The following is a 10997-nucleotide window of genomic DNA, read 5'->3' as shown; positions in this document are numbered from 1 at the left end:
AATGGAGCTATAACACTGATTTGCCTAAGAGCTATAACACAGTCTGTCCAAGACCCGAGAACTGTGACACGCCGAGGGGTCTTTAACGTCCGTCACTCCAAATCTTTGTTGTGATGAGACAAAGAACCGAGGAGCATACACTCGAGTGACAATTACACATAACCATCTCCAAAATCACACACATGCAATGCAGACTTTCTGCTCAACTCTTCCTGAGACTTCTTGGGTTATAGCCCTCAGTAAACCCCCCAGTTAAACGGAAAAACTCATAGCTCTCATGGTGTGCATTTTTATTTCAGTCAACATCAGTCACCCAGTTATCCTCTGGGAATATTCCAGTTATCAGATTCTTGTCTATTCTTCTAGATCGGTTCCATGCATTTCCTTTTTTTTTTTTTTTTTTTAAGGGGACTAGTTTATTTATGCACGCATGCAGGAACTTGGGCTCCCCAGGTGGCTCAGTGGTAAAGAATCCGCCTCAGAATGCAAGAGATGCAGGAGGTTCGGGTTTGACCCCTGGGTTGGGAAGATCCCCTGGAGGAGGGCATGGCAACCCACTCCAGTATTCTTGCCCGGAAAATCCCACGGAAAGAGGAGCCTGGCGGGCTAGAGTCCATGGGGTCCGCAAAGAGTCGGACGACTGAGCACGCAGGCACGCGGAAACACGGATGGAACCGCGCCCCCTGTAGTCCAAGCAGAACGTCCCAACCACTAGGCTACCAGGGAATTCCCCAACGTTTCCTTGACTTTTAAAAACTGCCTTACAGGGCATAACAGCAAACCATGCTCTCTAAAAACAAGCCGACAGTGCAGAAAGGGTGAAGCAGAAAAATCAGAAAACTTTCTTCTTGGACCACAGCAAACAGATTGGTGCTTTTGCTTGAAATCTTTATGTGTGCATGTGTGTAACTGGTTAACTTTGGAAACATGGGTAGCGCGCTCAGACCGTCCATCTAGGTGCACAGGGCCGGGAGAAACCACAAGTGGAGGTCCTAAAGCTGCAAACTACATTGCTCCCAGAAACAGACAAAGGGCAGAGCCCCGGACAAAGGGTCGCGCCCGCGCCTGCGCAGAAAGCTCCCAGGAACGCCCCCCCCACCCCCCCCCCGCACCGGGCCCGCCTCCTGGCGCGGCGAACTGACGTCACGGTGTCGTCACGTCGGAGTCGCTATGGTGGCCCTGAGTGATCTGGCGTCGGCGCTGGAGTCCTATAGGGGTCGCGATCGCCTGGTGAGGCTGGGGTGGAGCGAGGCTAGAGGTCCTGGAGTCCGGCCAAAACCCAGAGACCGGGACACTGAGGCCAGAGAGGGAGCGGGGTCACTCAGGATCCCCCCCCAGGGCAGATGCTCTGCCCCCTAGCGGTGGACATATAGGTTCTTCCCGCCACCCCAAACGACTGGACATTTACAGTACCAGCCAGATTCTCACGTTTATACATTTGAATCCAGCCGGACCACTGAAGTTGGTCCCAAACAATGTATGAGGATTTGGAATGTGGCAGGCTCCCCTTAAGGCTGGACATTTGGGTTCTGACTAAATCCCCTGAAGTTGGGCGCTTAGGTTGCTCTAGCCAGTTCGGCCTGGCCAGACATTCCCATGCCAAACCCATGTTTGGACATTTAGAATCAGACTAAGCCGCTGTAGTTAGTCCCTAGGTTGTTGAAATCTATTATGGGGATATAAGATTTTGCACCGCTTTGCCTGTGGGTGGATGTTTAGGTTCTGACCTTCCACCCAACTCCGATTGGGCATTTAGATTGTTCCTTCCAGGCCGCTGAGGTCGGACTCTGAGCTTGTCCCGATCAGTCTCTTACAGGTAGACATTCCAGTTGTACCAGGGAATGTACCAGTGGTTGGGCATTTAGGTTCTAGGCAAATCCTCTCTGTTTGAATATTCAGGTTCTAAATCTCCTTGAGAAGGAAATGGCACCCACTCCAGTATTGTTGCCTGGGAAATCCCATGGACAGAGGAGTCTGGTGGGCTTCAGTCCATGGGTTTGCAAAAGAGTCGGAGACGACTTAGCAATTAACCAACAACAAAGCTGGACTTTTAAAATGCAGCGTTTTTGCCATTACAAAGGTGCAAAAAGGAATTACAAGTAAAAATAATATATAAAACAACAGGAAAAAGCAACTTCTGAAAAGCAGATGAAATAAAGATGTGAGGGTGGGGAAGCAGACCCTGTTCACCATGCTCCAGATCATCCACTGATTCCCGAATCACCACTGGGTTCCTTCTCACCAAAGTAATGCAAATTATCCTTTTGTTCACTGGGTTGAGGCCTGCTCACCTTCCTAAGTCACAGCCCAGCCACGGACTTTGGTCCAGCCAGGTAGATGCAAATAAGGTAGATGCAAATAGTCTTCCTGCCTGCTGGGAACAAGGATCCAGGAGGTAAGATGGGGGTTTCTTTTTCTCGTCCCCATCACGTGTCTGCAAAGACTGTGCCACTCAGTGACATGAGCCAGCGTGCCCTTAGCCTCCACAGTGCCTTTTCTTTTAAAAATTAATTTTTATTGGCCTATATAGTTGCTTTACAATGTTGTGTTAGTTTCTACCATACAGCAGAGTGAATCAGCCATCCATATACATATATCTCCTCCATCCTGGACTTCCTTCTCATTCAGGTCACCACAGAGAACTGACTAGAGTTCCCTGAGCTATGCAGTAGGTTCTCATTAGTTACCTGTTTTGGGCTTCCCTAGTGGCTCAGATGGTAAAGAATCTGGCTGTAATGTGGGAGATTGAGATTCAATCCCTAGGTTGGGAAGATCCTGTGGAGAAGGGAATGGCATCCCTCTCCAGTATCGTTGTCTGGAGAATCCTCATGGACAGAGGAGCCCAGCAGGCTGCAGTCCATGGGGTCTCGAAGAGTCGGACATGACTAAGCAACTAACACACCGTTATCCGTTTTACACATAGTATCAGTAGTGCATACCTGTCAATCCCAATCTCACAGAGCCTTTTCCACAATGATGTCGTGTGTCTCCATGTATCCCGCCTATAAGTATCTTTCAGCTTTCCGTTGGGAGTTGGATTGAGAGTCTTCCTGCTATTTGATCCCCCGAGGCCCGAGGCCCGAGGCTGGGTCGGGGTGATGGGCTTAGTCCTCCTGACTGCTTCTGGTTTCCCGCAGATCCGAACACTGGGTTACAGCTGCCAGCTGGTGGGCGGGGTCCTGGTGGAACAGTGTCCTGCCAGGTCAGAAGTGGGGACGCGCCTGCTGGCACTGTCCTCCCAGCTCAGCCACTGCAGGATCGTCCTGCGACTCTTTGATGACGCGGCCATGTTTGTCTACACTAAGCAGTACGGCCTGGGGGCAGAGGTAACGGGGATGTGTGGGGCTCCAGGGAGGGGGTGTGGACCCTGGGAAGTTGGCATCTTATGGACTGGCCTTTGCAAAGGCAACAGTATGGGCAGTTTATTATTTTTTCAATTTTACTTTTTCTTTTGAGACAATCAGACGTTCTCGTTTCAATTTCACTTAAACAAATTAGCTCATTCCCAAAGACTATGTAATTAAAAAGTCTTCTTCCTGACCCTTCGGTCACCAGTTTTCCTCCTCGGAGGCAGCCACTGCTCTCAGCTTCTTGTGTTTCTTTCATGAGATTTCCTGCACCTGTGCTTTGCTTACATCAATGGTTACATGACATTTACATTCTTCTGCCACTTGCTTTTTTCATGGAATGGTGCAACTTGGAGGTCATTCCATATCAATCATCCAAAATAAGCTTCTTGGAATTCCCTGGTGGTCCAGCAGTTAGGACTCAACACTTTCACTGCCACAGAAGAGTGTGCCATCGGTCATGTCTGATTCTTTGTGACCCCCATGGAGTGTAGCCCTCCAGGCTTCTCTGTCCATGGGATTCTCCAGGCAAAAATATGGGAATGGGTTGCCATTTCCTCCTACAGGGGATCTTCTCAGCCTGTGGATCTAATCCTCATCTTTTGCATCTCCTACATTGGCAGGTAGATTCTTTACCACTGCGCCACCTGAGAAGCCCCTTCACTGCAGAGGGCCTGAGTATAATCCCCGTTTGGGGAACTAACATCCCCTCAAGCCATGTGCCTTGGCCAAAAAGCCAAAACCAAAAGAAGCTCCTTCCTTCTTTAGGGCCTCAGGGTACACATGTATAGCTGGATGGTGACTTACTGAACTGGTTCCCTGTTGGACACGTAGATTATTTATAATATCTTGCAGATACAACAGAACCTCATCTTGTCACCAGTGGGTCTAGAGTGATGCTTCTCACCTGGGGAGGGGGCAGCAGGGAATGCGATCTTGCTCTCCCAGGGGGTGGGCTGAGACACTGCCCTGGGCCAGCCTGCCAAGTTACACCCCCTTCCTGGGCTGCCCTGCCCTTCCCCCGACCCTCCGGGGGTCTCCTCCCAGACTCACTTACTCAGATTCCCCCCCACCCCGCCCCAGTGCCCATGGCCTGATTATCCCCAATCTCAAGGGTTTGCCTGGGCCTTCCTCCTGTGTTGACACCCATCTCTCTGGCCTCCTTTTTGATGGGGGCATGTTCCCTGCACTGTCCCCCGAACCATCTCCTCTGTGAAGACTCCCCTGAGTTCCTAGGTGAGGGGGGTGCCTCTCTGCATCTCGTATATCCCTTAGCCAGGGCAAGAACCTCTTTGGTTGAGTGCCCTCTGCTCCTGCCTCTTCCCCAGCATAGGGCCCCAGGTTCTTGCAGCTTCTCAGAAAACACCGGTGGAGTGAGCCCTATCCTCACGGAGGGATGAAGTGTGCCGGGACATCCCAGAAGGTCCCAGATGGGATGGAGCTGGAGTGGGGTTCAGCACCTAGAGGGAGGCAGGACTACAGCCGGCTACCAGGAAGGAGAGGGCTAGACAGGGAAGACAGAGGAGGGGAAGGGCACGGCAGGCAGCGAGGATGACACGGTTACAGGAAGGGAAGTGAAGGACTCGGCCAGGGACCGGGCCAACTTGGAATCCTGGAGGGGGCCTGGCCCTGGGGGCTGGAGCCCAGGGGAGAGGCTCCTGCAGCCTCAACTGGCCTTGCCTTGCTGGGTGCTCACCCCTGTCTGATCTGGGGGAGGTGACCCAAGCTTTGCAGTGAGGGTTGTGCCTGCTTCAAGCTGGCACTGGGTGTGTGGCAACCCAGCAGGCCAGCTGGCCGCTCTGCCTGGTCAGGGTTCTCTGCGGGGCTCCCTCGCCTGGCCCCTCTCAGGGTCCTGAGCCTGAGACCCAGGCACAGGAACTAGGAATGCCATCAGGGCATTCCAGGTTGTCCTCCACAGGAATCATCTGGGAACTTAAAAAAATTCCTGGCGCCAGGGCCCACCTCAACCTTGGTGAGGCAGAACCCCTGGAGCTGGGGGCTGGCTGGGGGTTTTTGAAGCTCCCCAGGCATCCCCTGAGGTGTCCCAGGTGGTGCAGTGGTAAAGAATCTTCCTGCCAATGCAGGAGACGCAGGAGACATCTGTTTGATCCCTGGGTCAGGAGGGGCCCCTTGAGAAGGAAATGGCAACCCACTGCAGTGTTCTTGCCCGGGAAGTCCCATAGACTGAGGAGCCTGGTGGGCTACAGTCCATGGGGTTGCAAAGAGGACATGACTGAAACAGCTTAGCACACACAGGCAGGGATCCCACAGCATGGTGGGGTTGAGACCAGCCGTTCTACAGGGCAGAGGTGACCACACTGAGAAATCAGGCCTTTCTTCTCCCATAGTGCCAGCCATGAGCCAACCTGCCTGGCTTGGACCTTGCCCTGTGACTGCCCCCTGGTATGGCCTGAGCTCGTGAAATGGACAGTGGGTGAGTCCCGCAGTGGGTCCCACCCACCCCAGGCCCACCCCCCACTCTCTTCCATTCCTGCAGGAGGAGGATGTGTTTGTCCGCTGCGTGTCCATCCTGGGCAACCTGGCCGACCAGCTCTACTACCCCTGTGAGCATGTTGCCTGGGCCGCTGACGCCAAAATCCTCCACGTGGACTCTGCCCGGTGGTGGACACTGAGCACCACCCTCTGGGGCCTCTCCCTGCTCCTGGGGGTTGCTAGGTAAGCAGCGTTGCTGCCCGTCAGGAGACTGGAAGGGAGCCCCTGACATCCCTTGGGCAGGTGGGCAGGTGGGCTGGAGGGGTGGGGGTGGGACTGTCTTTGCCTCTCCTGCTTTTCCCCCTCTTGTTCTCCCTCGTTGTATCCATCCCCTGCTGCTGCTGAGATGGATTCCCACAAACTTGGCAGCTCTCAGTTCAGTTCAGTCACTCAGTCTGTCCGACTCTGGCAGCTTTAAGCAACACAAATTGATCATCTTAACAGTTTTGGAGGTTAGAAGTCCAAAACAGCTTCTAACAGCCTCTAACGGCTTCTCAGTGGGCTAACATCCAAGCGTGGGCAGGCCTGTGTTCCTCCTAGAGGCTCTGAGGGACTTTGTTCTCGGCCTTCCCAGCCTCTAGTGTGCGTGTGTGTGTGTGTGTGTGTGTGTGTGTGTGTGTGTGTGCGCGCTAAGTCACTTCAGTTGTGTCCAACTCTGTGCGACTCTATGGACTGTAGCCCGCCAGGCTCCTCTGTCCATGGCATTCTCCAGGCAAGAATACTGGAGTGGGGTGCCATGCCCTCCTTCCTCCGGGGGATCTTCCCGACCCAGGGATCCAACCCACATCTCTTACATCTGCAGTGGCAGGCAGGTTCTTTCACCACTAGCACCACCTGGGAAGCCCTCCAGCTGCTGGAGGCACTCGCATTCCTCGGCTCAAGCCCGTCCCTCCATCTTTGAAGCATGTCCGTCACTCCAGCCTCTGCGTCTCTTGTCACAACTCCTTCTCTGACTCTGAGCCTCCTCCTCCCTCCTTTGAGGACCCCTGTGATGACACCCCCCCGCCCCAGATCATCTCTGATGTCCACACCCTTAACTCAGTTCCATCTGCAAATTCCTTTTTGAAAAAATTTATTAATTTATTTTTGGCTGTGCTGGGCCTTTGTTGCTGTGCTTGGGCTTTCTCCAGTTGTGGCGAGTGGAGGCTCCTCTTTGTTGTGGTGTGCAGGCTTCTCTTCTGAGGTGTGGTGGCTTCTCTTGTTGCAGATCCTGGGTATGCGAGCTTGAGTAGTTGTGGCGCATGGGCTTAGTTGCTCTGAGGCACGTGGGATCTTCCCAGACCAGGGATCGAACCTGTGTCTCATGCATTGCCAGGTGGACTCTTATCCACTGCACCACCAGGGAAGGCCTGCACAGTCGTTTTTGCTGTGGAAGGGAACATGCTCACATCATAAGCCTGGGGATTAGGATGTGGGAATCTCTGGGGGTGGGGGTGGGGGCAACGTGACTGTGCCTACCAGACCCAGGAAGAAGAAAATAACTTGGGGGGCATGGACAGAAGTGGCTGGCATGGCTGCCTTTCCCTGGGTCCCCAGGTCCTGCTTGCATTGTCATCAGCAAACCTCAGACGAAGCAGCCAGGAGTTTCCCATGGACACTGGCTCCGTGCTTCCACAAACCATAAGGTCTCTAAAACTTTAATGGTTTCTTCCCCTCTGCCAATTTGCTGAGTGGGTTTGTTCAGAGCCCCCTGGCCCAGAAAGCATGGGTGAAGCAGGACCTCCAGTGCCCCTGTTTCCTGGGGGCAAAGGTCTCTTAGATCCCTGAAGGGATGTGGGGCAGCCCCTGACTTCGAGGTTGGGGGGCCAGTGCCCTCATCTGCTGTCCCTTGTCCCTGGGCATACACTGACGTCCAGTAGTCCTTGTCTCCCCCTCACCCTAGTTATATGTTTACCGTAGACACCCTGGAAAATGAGCAGACCCCAAAGTAGAAGATTCAAGTCACCCACTGTCCAACCCAGAGATCCTCTCTCTTTATACTTTGGTGATTTTTCCCAGTCTTTGATTTAAAAAAAAAAAAAACAACAAACTTTTTTCTTTTTGAGTTTAGTTGCTTTAAAATGTTGTGTTAGTTTCTGCTGTATCGCAAAGTGAATCAGCTGTATGTATACCTGGACCCCGTCTGTTTTGGATTTCCTTCCCATTTAGGCTACCACAGAGCACCGAGTTCCTGAGCTATACAGTAGGTTCTCATTAATTATCTACTTTATACATAGTAGTGGGCTTCCTAGGTGGCTCAGTGGTAAAGAATCCACCTGCCAAGAAGGAGATGCAGGCTTGATCCCTGGGTCGGGAAGATCCCCTGGAGGAGAGAATGGTTACCTACTCTAGTATTCTTGCCTGGAGAATCCCATGGACAGAGGAGACTGGCGGACAGTCCACGGGGTCACAGAGTCAGACACGATTGAGTGGCCAAACAGCGGCAGCAGTGCCCACGTGTCAGCCCCAACAGCCTTTCTTTCGGACACCGTGCTGACACGTTTTCCCTTGTCTCTGCTCTCCTGGTTCAGGGACACGGCTCCCCTCACAGTCTCGGCGGCTGTTACGGAGCTGGCCCTGTCTTTCTATCAGCATTGCCCCCACCTCCCCCACCCCGTGAGTTCAGGGTGCCCAGGCCGGGCTCCGGGTGCCTTTGCGGCCACAGCCTCTTCTGCGGCCCCAAGAGACTTCCCGTTCCTGCTTTCAGGTCTGCCTTGTTTCCCTTAATTTTTTTTTCTTTTAAATAGACTATTTTTTAGAGTGGTTTTAGGTTCACAGCAAAACTGAACTGGAAGCCGAGTTTTCCCACGTACCCAGCACACATGCAGACTTCCCCACCATCCACACGTCACCACACCCCAACATTTGTTAGTCGATGAACTGACGTTGACGCGGCCTAATCGCCCCATGTCCATGGTTTAGAGCAGGGTTCACACTCTGTGTTGGGCTTTGAGTTTGGACAAACATATGATAACATGTATCCACCACTGAAGTATTTTCACTGCCCTAAAAGTCCTATTTTTAGGGTGAATATGCTCTGCCTGTTCTTCCATTCATCTTATTTTGTATTAAATACCTTTTAGGGTGCTTTTTATCTATTTAAAATTTCATTTATTTATGGCTGGTCTGGGTCTTCATTGCTGTGCGGGGGCTCCTCTCTAGTTGCAGCGGTCGGGCCTCTCACTGCAGCGGCTTCTCTTGTGGAGAAGGGGCTTTAGGTGCTATAAAGGCTTCAGTAGTTGCAGCATGTGGGCTCAGTAGTTGGCTCACGGGCTGGGCTGCCCCTCAGCATGTGGAATCTTCCCGGAACAGGGATTGAACCCTAGTCCTCCGCATTGGCAGGCAGAGTCTTAACCACTGGGCCACCAGGGAAGTCCTCCATTCATTTTACAGCAGCTAGTTTGCCCATCATTTCTCTGTATTTGGTGTGAGCAAGGGTATGGGGGCTGGGGAGCACTTGGTGTGTGCTCATCGTGACTCAATGGACACAAGTTTGAGCAAACTCCAAGAGCTGTTGAAGGACAGAAAAGCCTGTTGTGCTGCAGTCCATGGGGTCACAAAGAGTCGGACACGACTGAGTGACTGAACAACATCATGACCACGGGTCCCTAAGACCCCGGGGTGCCGGAGAGTCACTTCCCCGGGCTGCAGGGAGCAAAGGCTGGAGGGAGCACTGGACGCCTATCTGGTGGCTGCTTCTCCAGCCTGCAGATCCAGCCCTGGGGACCCCGAAGGTTGTCTAGACTCCCTTCAGACAGGCCCAGCCAGTGTCCAGGGTGTGTGTGGGTAGGGTGGGAGTGGACAGGCTTTGCACCCACCTGGACCCCATTTACCTGGTGACCGGGGGTCACCCAGCTGCTCCCACCCCAGCCTGTGTGGTGTTGTAGGTCTCTGTGGATGGTCCTGAAGCTGAGACAGAGGCTGAGGAAGCCCCCGGAAGCCTTCACCAGGTACGTCGTCCAGGGTTCCCCTAGAAGACTTCTTCCGGCAAGCCAGGGTCCCCGGCGGGTCTGCCCAGCCAAGGAGGTGCCCAGAGTCACTGCCCTGCCCTATGCATGCAGGCTCTGCTGGGTGGGGCTGGGGGCCTGAGGTGTGCTGGGTGCCGGAGCATCACTGCAGCCCCCCCTGGAGATGGGAGCCCTTTTACAGATGGGGAAACTGAGGCTAGCTGGGGGCCCCTAGGCAGGAAGTGGCAGAGCTGGGACTCCAGGGCTGAGCCTTCACGGCTGGCCCTGGGTCTAGGAGGATGATCAGAGGTGGAGTCAGTGTCCTGAGGACCACGGTCAGTCACTGTCTCATCCTGGGAAAGAATGCAGGGTGGAGCAGGTGCCCAGCACAGGCCCGGAAGCTGCTCCCCGCTCCCCTTCCCCCTTCCCCCTCCCCCCGCCCGTGGACCTGAGACTCTAGTTCCCACTGTGGGCTCCCTCTGGCGGATGTGACGGACGCAGCCTGCCGTCCTCTGCCCTCCCCAGCACTCCTTGCTCTGTCCCTGCAGGGAGTGGGGGAGAGGGGCGAGCGGGGGACACGGGGCCTTCCCTGAGCGCCCCTCCCCCACCCTTTGCTCCCACAGCCGGCTGACCCGGGGCAAGCGGAGGACCGTGGAGACCCAGATCTGCTCGGAGGTACTGACCCTCCTGAGCAACCTGGCGGACCTGGCCAACGCGGTGCACTGGCTGCCCCCGGGTGTCCTGTGGGCTGGCCGCTTCCCCCAGTGGCTGGTGGGCCTCCTGGGCACCCTGTCCTCACTCCTCAGCATGTACCAGGCAGTCCAGGCAGGCCGCCAGGCCAACGACACCCCCTGAGGGATAGGGGAGCCAGAACCCCAGCAGGGACCCTTCCCATGGAGCGTGATTGCCTGGGAGGGGCGGGTCTCTAATCCAGCAGATCACAGCCAGGTGCCGGGAGGGAGGTGTGGCTAGAGGACACACCAGAGCAGTCTAGGGTATCAGCCCCCAGAGGGGTGGGCTTGGGGGGCCGAGGTCCCCCAGGTGCCGCCTCAGTAGGGGTGGAGCAGGAAGACCCCGAAGACTCGCTTGCAGAGGAACCGTACCCCGGCAGGCCAGAGTCTTGTGTGCAATAAAGGCAAGCAGGGCAGCCAGGTTGGGCCTGAGGAATGTGAAGTGAGGATCAATTAAATGAGGTGGTGATGGTGTCAGGCCAGGTGTGAGCGAATTCCTA

General features: G+C 54.5%; 1 protein-coding gene across 2 annotated transcripts; it reads left to right on the top strand.

Moving 5' to 3' along the window:
* The first annotated feature begins 1136 nt into the window (after positions 1 to 1136).
* PEX11G (peroxisomal biogenesis factor 11 gamma) lies at positions 1137 to 10997 on the top strand. 2 transcript variants are annotated; one of them, XM_061150424.1, is made up of 6 exons: positions 1145 to 1230; positions 2282 to 2395; positions 3138 to 3326; positions 5845 to 6023; positions 9707 to 9769; positions 10390 to 10997. In XM_061150424.1, the coding sequence occupies exons 3-6, from the start codon at positions 3288 to 3290 to the stop codon at positions 10619 to 10621; spliced, it is 513 nt and encodes a 170-aa protein (XP_061006407.1). In that variant the 5' UTR covers positions 1145 to 1230; positions 2282 to 2395; positions 3138 to 3287; the 3' UTR covers positions 10622 to 10997. The 2 variants fall into 2 exon arrangements, with proteins under 2 accessions (XP_061006406.1, XP_061006407.1); XM_061150423.1 differs by lacking the exon at positions 2282 to 2395 and having other exon boundaries at positions 1137 to 1230; positions 10390 to 10995.

Source organism: Dama dama, chromosome 9, assembly GCF_033118175.1.
Source record: "Dama dama isolate Ldn47 chromosome 9, ASM3311817v1, whole genome shotgun sequence".
NCBI lineage: Eukaryota > Metazoa > Chordata > Mammalia > Artiodactyla > Cervidae > Dama > Dama dama.
The sequence above is the reverse complement of the archived record's forward strand: the minus strand, read 5'-3'. Positions and strand labels throughout refer to the sequence as shown.